The 18,304-nt window shown below is 40.7% G+C and overlaps 2 protein-coding genes across 2 annotated transcripts in view; one reads left to right on the top strand and one right to left on the bottom strand.

The window, feature by feature from the left end:
• Nucleotides 1-734: 734 nt before the first annotated feature.
• On the top strand, nt 735-2,446 carry LOC307151160 (SE-cephalotoxin-like). The gene is made up of 2 exons (XM_079859030.1): nt 735-2,169; nt 2,234-2,446. Exons 1-2 carry the CDS (start codon nt 781-783, stop codon nt 2,321-2,323), a joined length of 1,479 nt encoding a protein of 492 aa, XP_079715156.1. The 5' UTR covers nt 735-780; the 3' UTR covers nt 2,324-2,446.
• A 3,257-nt stretch (nt 2,447-5,703) lies between these two features.
• The window catches only part of urahb (urate (5-hydroxyiso-) hydrolase b), a 151,104-nt gene continuing 138,503 nt past the window's right edge, over nt 5,704-18,304 (bottom strand). Inside the window, exon 5 of the mRNA XM_079859046.1 lies at nt 5,704-5,835. Coding sequence (XP_079715172.1) covers nt 5,746-5,835 — 90 coding nt within the window. The 3' untranslated portion in view covers nt 5,704-5,745. The remainder of the gene's footprint in view (nt 5,836-18,304) is intronic.

The raw sequence follows: 18,304 nt of genomic DNA, 5'->3' as shown, positions 1-18,304 counted from the left end.
CAGCGCTCGGTGGCATTTGGTCAAGCAATGCACCATGCCAAGCGTAATCAAAAGTAAATCACTGTAATTTGTACTTATTCCACATATTTACTGTATATTGGCATCCACACAACAGAAGTTTTCCAGATTTTTAAAGAAATGCCAGTTTTCGGGTAGTAGCCCCACAGTGACTAACGCTGTATAAGACCACAAAAGTCAGCGTGGTGGTCGGGGGGAACCAGAGAGTGTCACAGGGGTATCGAATCAAATGCAGTTTGTTATCTGTCTGTTTCAGTATCTTACATTTACAGTATCTTACAACCAATCAGAGTAGCAAAATGGGCGAGGTTGAATTTTCAAATCTGGAGCGTTGACGTTCCTCTGTGATTGAACTGCCAAGGTTGTCTTCATCTTATAATCTGTCTGAATGTGAGGAGAGTCAGTCGTATCTGCTAGAGAAAATAAAACACCAGCTCGGCAGATTTGTTTGGTTCACAGACTTTAAAAAACACCTTAATATTTTTTCCATGTTGTGTTGTCTGTGTTGCAGTCATGGCGTTCCCTCAGCTGTCGGCCTCCATGCTGTTAGCTTCGTTGATCCTTCTTCTCTACTGGACGGCATCCTCAGCTCGGCCACATTATCCCACATCCTCCGTCGTCTCACCATCCTACAGGGTGAAGAGACAAATGGGTGACGGTACTAGAGAAACAGTGGGTAACTCTTTGGCCGTGGTACACAGCATCCTCACTGTGGTCAAAGAAGGGATTGAAAAGATTGATACCGATAAGTTATCAGCTGTGATGAAAAGTCTCGCCAACATCGCCAGCTTGGCGCCCGGCATCGGAGGTCTGGTTGCGTCTGTTGTCAACATGGTCTTGATCTTCATCCCTCAGGAAGACGAGGTGCTGAAGGAGGTGAAGAAAGGGTTTGCTGAAGTGAACAGAAAGCTGGACTTGCTCTCCATCCAGATCTCCAACCTGGCAACAGACGTAGAATGGTTTAACTATGCCAGTGTCTACTCTCAAGACGAAGTCCGCATCCTCAATTCCTGGAAGAAGTTCAATGAGGTTCTTCAGAAGAGTCAGTGGGTACAAAGTGAAGAGGACAAACTCCGACTGGCAGAGATATTCGTCAACTACTATGAGAACACAAGAACTGAGGCCAGTGTGGCCAACCTCTACCATTACCTGACGGTCAAAGACACGTCTCTCAGTGGAAACCTCAACGAACTGCTGAGGAAGAAGTTTAAATGTGACTTTCAAGATATCGGCAAATATAACGTCTATTTCAGTCGTTTGCTGTGGCAGGGGATGGTGCTGAACCAGTTCTACTGGAAACTGATCGGGTTCAATTCATCAGGTATAGAAGCCGAACACACCCAGATGTTTAACGATGTCTACGCAGCTCAGAACTCAACTCTAATACGTGAATGCCTGGGCAACCATATGCACTACCTGAAGGAAGACGTGGTGAGGATCAGCAAAGGACTCAGTGCTGACGACACAACAGCCATTGCTAAACAGGTGAAAGAGTTTCTGGATAAGAAGTACTTCTGGTACAACTGGGTGGTGATGGTGTGCACAGATGAAAATACGAATCATAAGTTATATAATATGATACCGATCCCTGTGGGTACGATCACTGTCAATGTGGGCTACACTCTGAAAGCAAAGAAGAAAAATATGAAAGAAGTAACAGACATGCTGGTTCAAATCCACAAGAAAATGGTCGACTCAAACTTACTTAATTGTGATGAGCAAAAATCCTATATACAACAGCGCTATCATTACAGGAAGCTTATTAAAAACTATGTTAAGGTGATGCACGCTAGTCTTAAACAGACGTTTGTTCAAGTCCCAAAAGCCCTGGAGGTTTCTGTTGATCTTGATTGTACGGTACCCGAATATAGTTATTATAGTCATCACAAGCTCTATGTCTATTACTCCCCAAACATCTCTCCCTGCCACGAAGACACATGTGAGAACGGAGGAAGGTGCAAGAGGCTGCTGAACTCCAATGAATATTTGTGTGAGTGTCCTACTAGTTACCATGGAGACAGATGTGAAAAGGAGATTGAGAACCAAACCGTCCCAGATATTATCAAAGGTCCCACTGTGCCTGACATCTCCACCATCAACGCCAAACTGGAGAAGATTCTAGACCTCATCCGTCCTCATCCGACCTCATCCGTCCGCTAACAACTACAAATCAGATCAATCTTTGTCACACACAGAGCATTCACAGAGTATTCAGAGCTTTTCTATTTGCAGCTTCATGCTAAAATCAATAAATTTCTCTCATAATAATCTACATATAATACCCCATAATGACAAAGAAAACTGAATTTTAGAATTTTTTTGTGATATATTAAAAAGAAGAAATTTACATAATACACTGACATGAGTATTCAGCCCCTTGTGCTGTGATTGGAGTCCATTTGTGGTAAATTAAACTGATTGGACATAACTTGGAAAGGCACACATCTGTCTATAGACTCCCAGCTGACAGAAACCACACCATGAGGCTGAAGGACCTGCAGAGATCAGAGACAGGATCGTGTCAGAGCAAAGTGGCCTCTGTGACTCTTAAAGGGTAGAAGTCTGGATCAACCAGGACTCTCCAACAGCTCCTAATTTCAAAGCCCCACATTCTACACATTCTCCTAAACATGAGCACATGGTTAATTATTAAACAGAATGACAACATCAGACCATCCTACTATGGCGAGACTCGGACTTGTCTCGGACTCGCTGGTATTTGGACTTGTCTCGGTCTCTGCCACTGGTCTTGCCAAATATGGCTTTTAGTCTCGACCGAGTCCAGGTGTCTTTATTATGTTTATAATAATATTGGAGGGAAAGTGAAAAACACTGGCCACCTGATGACCAGCCACACACTAGATTATCTTCGCACGCCCTGCATCTGCGTGCCCTGCTAACGTTATTGCCATTCATTTTCATTGATTCTCACACATTGACAAACAAAGATGTCCGCCAATTCTGCCATAATCATAACTCGACAAAGGTGGTCTTGACCAGAGATGAGTCATTTCTTCAGAAAGCTGGAGGATGATGTGTTGATCTGTTGTTCTGTCCTCATGTCCCTGAGTCTCTCCAGCTGATGTTAGCACGACCCAAACAGTCACTATACTATAATATATACTATTCACTATACAGGAAATACATCAGGTTTAAATATAATAATCTGAATATTAAAGCCCCATTTTATTTTGACTACAAAGTTTATTTCAGTTTTAAACCATCAACTAAGTTGTTTATTTTAATTAATTAAAAGCTTGAAGGTCCTGAAAATAATTAAATATGAATAATTAAAGTTATTAAAGTAACATTATAACTGTTAAGTTGCTGCAGTCTGTTTCAGCTCAGTGTAACTCTGTTGTTCTTGATCCGACCACCAGATGGAGATAATGTGACAAGAAACTGATAAAAGAATTACTAACTAAAGACACGCTCCTTTTTTTTTTTTTTTTTTTTTTTTTTTTTTTGACAACAAATGTGTGAATCATAACGATGCCTTACCACAGTATATTCCATTATGTTTTTATATCTGGATTGTAATCTATGTTTCCCTTTACATAAAGATATTTCCAGCATACATTGATTCAGAAAAAGGTAGAAATAGGTGCATAAAAATTCACCAGAATGCAGGAAATGAAGTGTTTAATGCTCAAAGTTTTTCGGGAGTGGCCCCCAGACCCCCAAATCATGAGTCACCATGCACACAAATCTGGAAACAAAACCTTGGCCTTAGGTTTGCCAGACCAGTTAACAATTGTTTTGTTGACTTGTGGATAGGCCCACTGATGTTCAATGATTTTAAAAGTAGCCTCAATTAGGCCTGCATGAAGTCAGAAATGATTTGCTGTTGCAAAGAATTGTTTATGAATGTACTTTTAAAAAAAAGTTGTGGAAATAAAATGTCTTCAAATACAATATAAAAAAAATATTTACATTTTATCAGTTGTTATTGAAACTCATCATTTCCTGGATAACACAAAAGATGGCGTTTACTGCAGAGGCGTGTGTGGGTTAGGGCAGGTGGATGGGGGGGGAGGGGGGAGGGGTACTCTAAGGTGAGGCTCACATTCACCCAATTTGAAAACCCCTGGTCTACGTGATACACAGGTATACACAGTATACCCAATAAGAAAGCTCCAGGATTTCCATATACCCACTTAAAAATGCGAAATGACACACAACAACATACTTTCTATTATATTTTTGATATATTTTGAATTGTCATTTGTGTTTTTCATCTTCACATAGGCTAAATAAAGGTATTTCCTCTGTAAATTGGTGCATTAAAGTGTCCCCGAATACAGGAAATTAAGTCATTAATGTTTAAAAATTCCCTGGGGAAGGACAGCATAAATTACAAATGGCATTGAAAACAAAAGCAGAACTGAAAAAGGAAACATTGGCATTGAAACATTTGCATTGAAAAGAGTTGTATTGGCATTAAAACAAGTATTGGCACTGAAAAAAAGAAAATAATTAATATCTTACAATCTTATTATTTTATTTTATTGGGATTTATTTGTATTTTTCAATGACAATCTATTTTTTTCAGTGTCACTGATTTTCAGTTTCAACTTTCTGTCACTGTTTTGTCGTGGAGAGGGGAGGGGTCTGAGGGGAGGGGTAAGTAGAGCGTAGTTTGCATATAATTTGCATATCGGCATACTGAAGAAGTAGGCCTACGTCACTTTACTGGAACCCGCCGTCAGCTCTGAAGCCTCTGGCATGGTGGCGTGACGAAAATGTCCAGTTCACCGGGAACTTCCAAACCGCAAGTAAGTCTGTTTTTCTCTTTGCCATTTACATGATTATTCACGTGCAGCCTGGCCGGTTTGGTTAACTTTTAACGGCCATTATGCTGTTTTTTTCAACGTCGACTGGAACATGTAAGTTATTAACATTAGCCGTGTTGGCTAACTTAACCTGTGGTTAATGCAGGGTCAAAAATAAACACCCGCCAAGCAATGCACTGAACAAGGCTAAAAGTCCGGTTTGGCAAAAAAATAAATTAAAGTTAGGTGTCTGTCGGTAAATACTTGTTGCCGCTATGTATGAATACATCACAACAGCGGCTAACAGTAACATAGCCTGTAACGTTAACATTGACATGATAAACAGACGTCATTAAATCACGTCGGCCCGTCATAGCCTTCATTTAGCCCAAAAATAGACATTGAAAATTGGGCTTTGTTTGGCCCGTCTGATTTGCATCTAGATCATCTAGATCTTGGGCTCAGAGTGAACTTTTCCAAGAGTATGCTGTCCCCCAGCCAACGTATAAAGTTAATATCCCTAATCAAGCATGTAATTAAAATGCAAATTTTTTTTCACCAGGGTATGAATTTAAAAAAGCAGGAAATTGTTGGAAAATGCAAAACTCTGTAAAAACAGAAAAAATACATCCCCGTTTTAAGAACCGTTATGACCTAGTTAAGAGTAATTTGAATGCATAAAAACCTTGACACAAACAATTATATGAACAGAATTTTATTTTATTTGAGTTTTCTTTTTTTAAGCACTTTGAGACAATAATAAAAATGTTTATTTTTTGGCCATTCAAAAGAATATTGGGCAAACAACAACAGGATGAGGTTCAGATAATTGATCGCTGGGGTGTTGAAGCTGAGGGCTGGAGCATGAGGTGATATCTTGGACCCATTGTAATGTGAAGAATGAAACTTGAGCAGTGTGTTGAATGCAGTGTGTTGAAGGCAGTGTGTGTGCTCTCTAGCTCCCCCTGTAGGTGCTGTACGAGTATCTGCTCACCAGCAGCGGCACATGAACGCTCTGATCAGCAGCGCTTACAGTGAACACAATCTAAATGAAGAAGAAGAAAGACATTAGCATTCAGACTGTGAAAATACAATCAGTTCACCAAGGGCGTAGGTTTGATTTTGAAATTGGTGGGGACAGGGACATCCCCTGAATCTGTCATTAAAGGGACATTTCACCCAAAAATTAACATTCTGTCATCATTTACTCTCCCACAAGTTGTTTTAAACCTGTATGAATTTCTTTATTCTTCTGAACACAAAAGAAGATATTTTGAAGAATGTCGATGACCAGACAGTTGATGGACCCTATTGACTTCCATAGTAGAAAAAAAAAAACTCAATACTGGTTACCAACATTCTTCAAAATATCTTCTTTTGTGTTCAGCAGAAGAAAGAAATGCATACAGGTTTGAAACAACTTGGGGGAGAGTAAATGATGACAGAATTTTCATTTAAAGGTGAACTTACAGAAATGAACTGGAGCATTTGTTTCACATCAATAATGTCCAGTTTGTCCTGTTGGACATGACACACAGCAATACTTGTGCCATTGTTCTGAGTCATGTTTTCAGTGTCCTAAGAGCACTGAAACTTCTTTCAGCTTCAGCTGATGAGACTGGGATGACAAGGGTTTCAACTTCATCAAACATTCCTCTCATTTCAACAAGACCAAGCAATGTTGTGTTTTTATGTTTTATGGGGACTTTTTACAGACATAATAATTTCATACTGTACAAACGGTATGTTATATCCCCGGCCCCTACACTAACCCTGCCTATCACAGACAACTTTCTGCATTTTTACATTTTCAGCTGTTTTCCAAAAATAAATAAATAAATCCCCACAAGGACAAGTATTTTGGATATTGCCATCTTTGTGGTGACATTTTGTCCCTAATCTCCCTATAATGTAGTGTTACACACACACACACTTAAGCATACACAATCTCTCTCTCTCTCTCTCTCTCTCTCTCTCTCTCTCTCTCTCTCTCTCTCTCTCTCTCTCTCTCTCTCTCTAACGATTGTCAAACTAACGATTGTTCGCCACTTATCCCGCGATTGTAATACAAAACTGATTTGTCCCGCATTTTTGTGCACAGAACTGTTAATTTCTCCCTAGCTTAGCCTACCGCATCTAGGTTTCCTTCGGAGGAGCATTATTTACCGCTTCACACCAGAGCCTCTCACAAGTTAGATAGAAAAAACAAAGCCAATCAGTTTAGCGATGTGTGTTAAGCAGGCGGGACTCAGATATATTAACCGTTTGTGTACCATGAATTGCGCATTTTTCTCAGAACGCTCTTGTAAGAGATTTTAATCTAAATAAGATGTTTCCTGATTAAATAAAATAAGCCTAATACATAAAAACCACAAGACACAACCGGACACAATCCTGTTATCTCTGTGAAGCTGCTTTGAAACAATCTGTAATGTAAAAAGCGCTATATAAATAGACTTGACTTGTCTTAAATGAGGAAGTCCCCGCCGAGTGGTAGGGCTCAAGGGCTCAAGGGAATCATTTACCCACTGAAAGATTCCTTTAAGGGAATATGGCCAGGCTCGCAGAGACACTGGTAAAGCATCAACCCCTAGCATCACCAGGGAGGCTGACTCCGCCATCCTAGCTCTGCCTAAGCAGAATCTTATAATCCAGCACTCTCACAGAGGCCTTCAATGAGAAGGTATTGCAAAATGACTGTAAAAATACTGTAATACTGTAAAAAAATATGGACGTAGTGTCCGTGACGTCACCCATAGGTTTCTGAAGTGGGCGTGGCCGACCGTCGCCATCTTGGTAGCGCGTCACTCCCGAATTGATTTATTTTTACAGTCAGACAATTAGCTGAGGTAACGTGACGGCTAACAAACAGCAGACAAACGGCTAATGATGACTAATGACCACAGCAGCGGGAATTCACCTGTCACCCGCAGAAATTTAAGGCTTAATATAATTTAAACGGATGAGTTATAAAAAAAACTCACCAACCTCACAGTCGTCATGAAGGGCAGAATTAGCCGTATAGACCAAAGCCACTTTTTGCTCCAGGCTGTAAACATGTTTTTTTTCTGCTGTAAAGTTGGGCATTTCAACATGGGGGAGATGCAGATTTGACTCACTTTTGCACCCAGCCTCAAGGGGCCAGTTGATGAATTGCTGTTTAATTCACTTCCATGTTGGTTTCAAGAGAGAGACAGGGAGGTTGCCGCTTGATTGCAACAGGCAGTAACCATTTCACACCGGATTCCAGAGACAGTCCTAGAAAGCAGAGACTCAGTATATCGATCCTCCAAGCGAGGGGCGTCACTCTGCTCAGCCCAAAAAGGGGTTCTCCAGGCCTTGCAGGGCACTGAAGTTAGAGACCTGCACTCCTGCGGGACCCAACGCAACAGAGTGTAATAAGCACAATTAATACTAGCACTTGCCTATTCTATTCTATTTGTTTTTCTGATAAAAAAAAAAAAAAAACTTGCAATTTTTTACCTGGACTAGACAAACTGAGACTTGTAACAACACTTGTTTACTGTGTTGCCCTCTTGCTGGTCTGATTGCTTCTATTGTTCTCCTCAGTTGTAAGTCGCTTTGGATAAAATAATCTGCTAAATGATTAAATGTAAATGTAATAACAAATAATTTATCTAAAGTGTTTATGCTGATTATGCGACATGTAGGCTAACTTGCAAGTATGGACGTACAGAAAAAAATCTATTTATACTTCTATGCGGGCTTTTCAGGCTTGGCCCAAAAAATAGTTTGTCCAGGAGGCTGAAAGCCCATCACTAGACAATCCTGTTATATGGGCTCTAATGGAGTGGGTATTGAGAGTGTTGAACAGTACAAGTATTCGGGTACTGTCTTAGATAACAAATTGTCTTTTTCTCCAAATACTGAAGCTTTGTGTAAGAAGGAGCAGCAAAGATCATATTGCTTGCGGAAACTAAGGTCATTTAACGTGGATAAAACATTGATGTGTATGTTCTACAGACCCTGTATTGAGTCGCTGTTATCTTTTTCACTGTTGTGCAGGTTTAATTCTCTAATGTGAAAAACAAGAATTGTCTTGAGAGGATTGTAAACCAGGGAAGTAAAATAACGGGGAGGAAGCAGATGACGGTGGCCCAGCTATATAACAGATAGGTTTTGGGTAAAGCCCAGAGCATATTGTTAGATGATTCCAACCCCATGTATCACAAGTTTTACCTCCTCTCTTCTGGTATTCGGTATAGAACTCCTATTTGTAAAACAAATCGGTTTAGACATTCATTTATCCCCTCAGCTGTAAAGTTCTTAAATTTAAGGTAAATACTTTTTAGAAAGGAAATTGTGTTTTTTTTATCTTCCCTTGTATTGTGTGTATGTGTTTTCTTGTGTGACATGCTTGTATGCTGCAACCAAATTGTCTTCGGGAAATGAATAAAGATTAACTGAACTGAGAGAGCAAGGCACTCTGCATACTGAACCTCTTAACGAGAGGAGTACCAAACTTGACTCTCTTCAACAAGAGGAGGCCTAACTACGTATTATACCAGGGACAACCCTACCAAGGATCCCGAAGAATCATACCACTGGACATAGCTATCCAGACAGAGCTCAGGGATTGCAGACTTCTGCAGGAAGACTCTCTAAACGAGAGGAGGTAATACTTCTTCATACTAGGGCTGCTTAACAAGGAGGCTCACAGAGAGCCATTTCACTTGATACTGCCCACATTAGGAGAGCAGAGGCCTTTCGCAAAGAAAGCCAGGGCGTTCAAATTCACTGTCCCAGTGGTTGGCTTAAGGGAGTGGAGACTTCAACCGAACGACTCTCAATAGATTACCAAAAGCCTAACAACACTCTGCTTTTTCAAAAAGCAGCCAAGGCTAGTTTTGAGAAAAAGCTCTAGATAGTGGAGGCCTCAAGCTGATTAATCTCTAGAAGAAGAGGAGGCCTAACGACACTACTCTAAAGAAGCCATCCTATCAGGACTTACTGAAAGCCGTTCCACTTGAAACATCATATTAGTAGTAGAAGAGTGAAAACCTCATAGAACGACTCTCCAGAACGAGATCCTCCACTAATCACTCCATATCCGAAAAACATTTTATCGAGGAGGCTCACAGAAAGCCTTGCCACTCGAAACAGCAGGGCCCAGAGGAGAGAACCCAAGCAGGATCGATCCGCAGTCATGGAGGCACAAGTAAAGGAGATCTAATGAGCGGCAGCCTCAGCAAAACGACTGAGAGGTGGCCTAGTTAATTCCAATGCCTAACCATACGGAGCACTAGAGAGCGAACGTCTCAGCCTGATGACCCTCTAGAAGGAAAGCTCAATCAAAATAACTTATCAAGAGGGGCTTTCGCACCAGAGGAACCTTTTCATAGTTCCTAGAACTATTGGCTGTTCGTACCGCAGGAACTAGGAACGATTTTAGTTCTAGGAAATCCTTTTGGAGGAACTAATTTAGCTTCTACTTCAGAGTCGTTCTAAACCTATCCGTGACGTTAGTGTTCGCTGATTGGCCGAATGCACGCGAAACACCAGCACCCGCCATTTAAAAAAAAGCTGTGTAAACACACATATTACAGCCTACATATTTACTCCAGAAACTAAATCTACGAACATGGAATACAGTGATAGATGTGCCTCTTAATCTTTACACTGAGGAGAAAATGCAACGCAACTTTGAGGGGACCAAGCCAAACATGATTATGTATTTCTGCTCAGCTAGGACATCTGGACATCAACTACATGGCATACGCTAAAACTTTTCATATGCACGGTCTACTTTCTATGTATAACAGTTCTATCTAATAACGTATTAGACAGGACTGTTAGAGAGATCATAAGGTATTGAACATGGAGAATGCGAGCGCTGTGAGCTCAGGCTCTGGGGTTCACAGCGCCGTCAAAATAAAAGTCACTACAATGCGGCTTACGTCACTTCAGAGTTCCTACTGGCGGTGCGAATGCAACCAGGAAAATGTTCCTAAAGGAACCATTAGTTCTCGGGGAACCACCCTGGTAGCTGGTTCCTAGAACTAAACTCATAGAACTATCCGTGCGAAAGCCCCTAAAGCGGCCCTCAGAAAGCCACTCACTTGATTTTACAAGCAACAGAGCTCTTAGGGAGCGAGTACTCAGTATAACGACCCTGCGTACGAGGAGAGTACTAATAACGCTCAGCTATGATCATGCTGGTGAAGGCACTTTTATTTTCTTAGAAAGCCATTCGCCTGATAATAGAGCTCTTAGGGAGCGGGGTACTCAGTATGAAGACCCTCTGACGAGAGTACTACCAACGCTTGGCTAAATGAGATTGTCAAGGAGGCTTAGCAAAAGCCATTCAACTTAATCAGGAAGGGTAGTTTTATCATGCTTTTTCAGGGAGGCCCCCAGTAGGCCAACCTGACAAAAACCATAACATCAATACCATAACATTAAGGAGCATGGCGACCGCACCACACAGCATAACTCCCTCCAGAGCTGCACGCTCCGTTCAAACGCTAGATTCTGATCTCTGTAAGGAGACACAAGCGAGAACAGAGTCTACTGCCATGAATGCATCGCTACAAAATTTTTTCAACTCTCTCCAGAGCTAAACGCGCTCATACAAACGCTGATATGGGTGGAGCTTCTCACCGCTACCACATTACAAAGCAGACATTCAACTCCCTCGAGAGCCGAACACGCTCTGTTCAACACTAGACTCTTATTGCTCTAATTAGAAAACAAGCGAGAACAGAGTCTGCTGCCATGAATGCATCGCTAAGAGTGACTTTATCTCCATCCAGAGCTGTATGTGCTCGTGCAAATGACGACTACAGTCCCTCAGGAGAGAAAAAAGAAGCACAAAGTTTATTTAATCACATTGTTCCTCTGTGTTTGAGTCAGAGTTGAGAATCAGCATTGTGTGTGTGTGAGTGTGTGTGAGTGTGTGTGAGTGTGAGTGTGAGTGTGTGTGTGTGTGCAGCCCGGTCTCACCCCAAAACGTCACATACTGACGCGTCTTGACCATACGGCAACATACGACGAAAAGGGTACCCCTAAAACGTCCATATGAGACGAAGACATAAGCGCACCAGCAGCGCCTCTTAGCGGTACCCTAACGCATACCTAAACCTACCCATAACCCGAATCGTCACATATGGACGTTTTAGGGGTACCCTTTTCGTCGTATGTTGCCGTATGGTCAAGACGCGTCAGTATGTGACGTTTGGGGGTGAGACTGTGTTAGTGTGTGTGTCTGTGTGTGTGTGTCTGTGTGTGTGTGAGTGGGCATGTTTAGCTACAGTGGGGGAAATAATTATTTGATCCCCTGCTGATTTTGAAAGTTCGCCCACTTACAAAGAAATGAAGGGTCTATAATTTTTATGGTAGGTTTATTTTAACGGATAGAGACAGAATATCAACCAAAAAATTCTGAAAAACACATTATATAAAGGTTATAAATTGATTTGCATTTCAGTAAGTGAACTAAGTATTTGATCCCCAAGCAAAACATGCCTTAGTACTTGGTGGAAACCTTTGTTGGCAAGCACAGAGGTAAGATGTTTCTTGTGGTTGGTCACCAGGTATGCACACATCTCACAATGGATTTTGGTCCACTCGTCTTTACAGATCCTCTCAAAATCCTTAAGGTTTCTTGGCTGTCGCTTGGCAACTCAAAGTTTCAGCTCCCTCCACAGATTTTCAATAGGATTACGGTCTTCAAGACCTTAATGTGCTTCTTCTTAAGCCACTCCTTTGTTGCCTTGGCGGTATGTTTTGGGTCATTGTAATGCTGGAAGACCCATGCACAACCCATCTTCAGTGTTCTGGCTGAGGGAAGGAGGTTCTCGTCCAAGATTTTACAGTACATGGCCCCGTCCATCAGCCCCTCAATACAGTGAAGTGGTCCTGTACCCTTAGCAGAGAAACAGCCCCAGGAGCATGATGTTTCCACCACGTGCTTGACTGTAGGGATGGTGTTCTTGGGGTCATAGTCAGCATTTCTCTTCCTCCAAACAAGACGAGTTGAGTTGATGCCAAAGAGCTCAATTTTGGTCTCATCTGACCACAGCACTTTCTCCCAAGCCTTCTCTGAATCATCAGATGTTCATTGGCAAACTTCAGATGGGCTTCTACATGTGCCTTATTGAGCAGGGGGATCTTGCGGGTGCTGCAGGATTTCAATCTATTGCGGCGTAGTGTGTTACCAATGGTTTGCTTGGTGACTGTGGTCCCAACTGCCTTGAGATCATTAACAAGCTCCTCCTGTGTAGTTCTGGGCTGATCCCTCACCTTTCTCATGATCATCTTTACCTAATGAGGCGAGCTCTTGCATGGAGCTCCAGACCGAGGGCGATTGATTTTTCATTTTGTATTTCTTCCATTTCTGAATAATCACACCAACAGAAGTCTCCTTCTCACCAAGCTTCTTGCTGATGGTCTTGTAGCCCATTCCAGCCTTGTGCAGGTCTACGATCTGGTCCCTGAGGTTTGACAGCTCTTTGGTCTTGCCCATGGTGGTGGAGAGGTTGGAATGGAAGATACAGATTCTGTGGACAGGTGTCTTTTATACACATAATGAGCTGACATTAGGAATACTTTCTTAAAGTCACAGGACTAATCTGTGTTCCACATGGGAACATAACCAGACCCTACATAAATAGTCCTTTCATTTCTTGATCAGCAGGGAATCAAATGATTATTTCCCCCACTGTATACTTTTGAGGACCAAATGTCCCCACAAGGATAGTAAAACCTGAGATTACCTACATTGTGAGAACCGCTGGCTGGTCCTCACAAGGGAAATTTATTAATAAACATAATAAATTGTGATGGGAAGGTTTATGGGTAGGGTTAGTGTAAGGGGAGAGCATATAAAGGTTTTACAGTATAAAAATCATTATGTCTATGGAAAGTCCTCACACACACACACGTTGTGTTTTCATGTTTTATGTGTTTACATGCTGTCTGTCTTCATCACTGTTGTCTGCTGTCTGTGGACTCTGTGTCTCTCTGTCAGTCCTCGAGGGAGGAGAGCTACCAGACGAGTCGTCCGCACTGCTCACAGAGCCGTGGAGCGGAGAGAACGCCACACCGTCTCCTGAGACACACACACACACACACACACACACACACACACACACACACACAAGAGAGATAAATGGCATCAAACAGAAGAGCAAGGACAAAGACAAGGCACCATCTCTTTGGACATCCCACTTGCCCAAACTGTGAGACATAAAATCACAAATATGAGTCAGTCTCTGGCCTGGTTCATAATCCCCTGTTGTGCTCTGATGATGGAAGAATGAGTGTTTACCGCACAGCTCTTGGTTTTGAGGGTCCATCTGCTCCAGACTGTCCAGCAGCTCGTCTATCTGTGATTTAATCACTGTCAGTTCCTTCTTAATGCACATCAGCTCCTCCATTCTTACTGCGGAGAGAGAAGGACAGGGTCAGCGCATCTGTTGAGTTCAGCATATACAGTGACAATCAGCAGCAGCTGGAAAATATGAGCTACTTACATTAAAGTTGAAGTGTGATATTTAAAAAATGTATTCAAGTCATTAGGGACGTTCACACCATGTCGGAATTACTGTAAATATGACATTCCGACTTGTAAAAAAGGTTCATGTTCTCATCGAACTCGTGATTACAACATGGAATTTTCTGAATGTTGTTAATGCTTAATAATGCAATTTCAATCTAAAAATAAGCAAATGACATACAATACAGTTTAATGTAGCTATTATAGAGTTGGATTACTTATGTCCAGTGTCCTGCTAAATAAACTTTAACATTTTATCAATAATGTATTTGCATAATGACTGTTACTTGTTGTATTGTGGTTTTGTTTAATTGCCATTTTGGTCCATATGGGACATAAACAAGACATATGTCAGGACATAAACAGCACCAAGTAGAACTTCTGCATGTAGTATGTGTGGTAATTAGGACATGGTGTGAATGAAGCTATGGGTCTGACAAATGGTCCCGCTCCAAACTAAAGGCATTGGGGAAAAAAACAATTACACCAATATTGCTATGTCAGGCCAATCAACTATGGAGTAACTATGGCACCAGTAGAAATTACATACTGCAGCTTTAAATTAAGACGATGAGATATAGCCATTATGCTAACTTACACGAACCTTGGCTGAAAAGGTTCGTGTAAGGATTATCCACACAAAAGGATTATTCTTATGTTCTTATGTTTACAGTGTCTAGGTCTTTCACAGAGACATTGATTAATGATTTCTCAGGACATCAGTACATAAGTGTGTAATTTCTGTGCCAGTAGCAAAAACAAACAAACTGCAAAAATTACAGTTGTTTCCAAACAGGTTTCCCTGCTGTACTTTTCTGTCCCACCACCCACCTGTCATTGGTTGGACAAACATGCAGGCAGCCCCGCCCCAAACACACACCATTGAGTGTTTTCACCATTTTAACCCTCATCCTTCCCTCGCACTTTGTAACACATCTTTCACTCGCGGGTCAAAATGAACCACAGCCCTACAATTATACTTACGTTTTTTTTTTTTTTTTTTTTTTTTTTTTTGTCCAGAGAGCTTATTTTATTTTATTTTGAAAATAGTTTTAATTAAAAAATTAAATAAAAAATTGTTTTAATTTGTTTAATTTTTGGAGATTTTTTTTTTGTTATTTTTTATTTTATTTACCTTTTAAATTATTACATTTGATCAATAAATAATAAATACACATTCCTCACATTCTTTCAACTTAAATTCAAAATAACTCACAATTTCATGAATAACCCTTTTTCTGAATTGCTACAGTAAAACACTAAACCCCATTCTCTGAACCAAATTCTCAATAACCTCAATTTGTCGAATGCATCACTCTTTCTATAAAACATTAAACACGTTCAGGTAGTTAAAACACTGTTAGCAAATCTCATTTTTGCAAAACTCTAAACACATTGGCCCTCATTTATAATTCTTGCGTAGAAACGGGCGTATATGTTGTCGTAAGATTATGCTTACACTCCTCTCACCGCCTGATTTATGAAGCTGTGCGTACCTCTGAAATCCAGGTGTACGCAATACCTGCCCTTGATAAATGCGGCGGCTGAAAACGAGCGTCATTAGAATAACACGCCCCTATATATTCAAGTCTCCGCTCCCCCCACGCCCTCATTTTACGCCATGGACACACGGAAGACGGCAAAGAAGAGAAACTTCTTTGAGAAAAGAGAAAGAGAAACCAGGGAAGTGGAAAGAAACAAAATTAATTTCTAGATTTTTATTATTAATGACGCTTATTGTTATTTAGAAGAAGAATGTCGTTATTATTATTATTATTTGTATTATTATTATTATTATTATTTAAAAGAAGAAGAATGTCATTTTTATTATTTTGTCAGTCTGAATTATTTTTTTGGTCATTGAAAGCATTTTATTACTGAACCCAGTCCGTGCACACCTGCCTGGCCTAACCATCGTTTTAAAGAATAGTACAACGGCGAGCGCGTCGAGTAAACGCCTCGTCCGTTTGGGGAGGTGCGCGCGCAGTCTGCGGAGACTCGCGCTGCGGAGCCAGGCGAAAGTATAAACAAGGCTTGAAACGTCAGGTAAAGCGCACAGGCTCGCAACTTAAGGAATACATATGCCTACAAATCAAATGCTTTGGTAAAGTCACACAAATTAAACATTTAAGTCCATGTTGCACAAAAATAAACAAGTTTATAATTACTATGTTGTTGTTTTTTTACAGTGGGTCATAATATATCATATTTTTTAGTTTGTCAGATGCGTTTTGTGGTGTTAGGAATTGTTTTTCTGCGCATTTCCGCACTAACTCAAAACGTGCGTACACCACCTCAGGAGCTGGCGTAGGATTTGAGCGTGCCGTACGCCAACGTCCATATTGATAAATCTCAAAGTCACCGTGGTTTTGGGTGTACGCCAGGTGTACGCTGGAAATTTGGTGTACGCACTTTTGATAAATGAGGGCCATTCTCACTCATTAAAACACATTTTGCACTTTTGTTTCAAAATGCTAAACACAGGCGGGCAAAAGTTAAACACAACTCAGTTGTCATGGTTTACACACAACGACTCAAAATTGTTCACACTTATTTCTAATGATGTGATCAAACCAACTGTACATAATACAAGTCAGTCCCAAAATGTTGCACTGAATGTTGATCCCAACCATGGGTGGAAACAATATTAGAGGGAGAGGAGGAAGAGGATGAGGACGAGGAAGAGCAGGTGTGTATAGTGTGGTCAAGGCTGGATCTGCTTTAGGGTTTTCTCTTCTCCTGCAGAGATGACAGTGTCTGAGATGTGGAGAAACTCCTCCGGCCGGACCCAACATGAAGACATGATGCTGAAGCAGAGTCACTCTCTCACTGACTGTGATTCTGCAGTTGCACAACTCTTCTGAGTGTCCTTTACTGTAACATGCTTTTCATTTACAGTTTTTTTACTGTGACCTTTTTGGCTTTTGCAGTTGGGTCACTGTATTTTCACAGAACACAAGTGCTGAAGTACTATACAATATTCAGTACAATGCTATACTTGCAGTGCATACAGTATTTATTCACCTTACTTCTGCAAGTTGTCATTACTACTTTTTTACGTAATTGCAAAATTTCTTTACTTTGTTACAATATACTTTTTCTTCTGTAACTGCATGTTCTGGATTCTGTGTTCTCCATTTTTTGATGTAGTGTCTAATGAATGATCTGTGGTGTTTATAATATTGACTCGCTGTGTGTATGATCTGAGAGCATTGTTTGATTTTGAGCAGATAAAATTGTTTTGAGGCAATTGTTTGATTTTACCAGAAGAGTCAGATGTTCTCTGAATGTAGTTTGAAAATTTGGTTTTGTGTTTAAGGTTTTGAGAAAGTGAGTGATGGTTTCAAGAAATGTGTTTTAGCAATTCAGAAAAACTGTAATTCAGCTCACAATATCTTACATTGGGTGCATGTCTTTGCCGACATCACATGTATTCACATTGTAAATGCAATTGTAAATGTTTTTAATAGAAATTTACCAAGCTGAAATGGCACTGAATGGTAGGAATGACCCAGTTACAAAAAATGTGATTCAACTCGACAAGTTTTACAAGTGCTTGTGAATGCATCAACTACTTTCATGAAATGGTCAAATATAGAAAACTTTTAGCTGTGTTTCCATGTGCCACGAGATGACATTCATTAGAAAAGTAGTACTTAAAACATTTTGTCATTGAGGATTTCTATAAAATATTGTGCAAATATCTCGTCTAGTTCTCCTGAAACTTTAAGATGAGATAATGAGCCTTGTCACACCCCCAGTTATTAAATACCAAAATAACACATTAAGAATACTTTAACATTTTCAAAATACAAGGACCGATAGGCTCTGTTATAAAAGTAAACTTGTAGTGGTTGGTCATACACTCAAAACTTCTGAAGTGCCTAGTTGAGATAAAGGTATTATCTCAGGTGGTGCATGTTAATGCCCATAACACTCCTGCCTTTCCTTATCACACTGCTCATAAAACAGTTAAACTCAGTCCTCCTCTACTCCA

This window comes from Squalius cephalus (genome assembly GCF_949319135.1).
Source record: "Squalius cephalus genome assembly, chromosome: 23".
Lineage (NCBI taxonomy): Eukaryota > Metazoa > Chordata > Actinopteri > Cypriniformes > Leuciscidae > Squalius > Squalius cephalus.
This window is presented reverse-complemented; position numbering and strand designations above follow the sequence as displayed.

Excerpts from the sequence above, each read along its gene's own strand:
- LOC307151160 (XM_079859030.1), top strand. The coding sequence starts at position 781 with ATGAAAAGTCTCGCCAACATCGCCAGCTTGGCGCCCGGCATCGGAGGT. Across the intron at positions 2,170-2,233 it reads GTCCTCATCCGACCTCATCC|AGCTTTTCTATTTGCAGCTT; the intron begins GTCCGCTAACAA and ends CAGAGTATTCAG.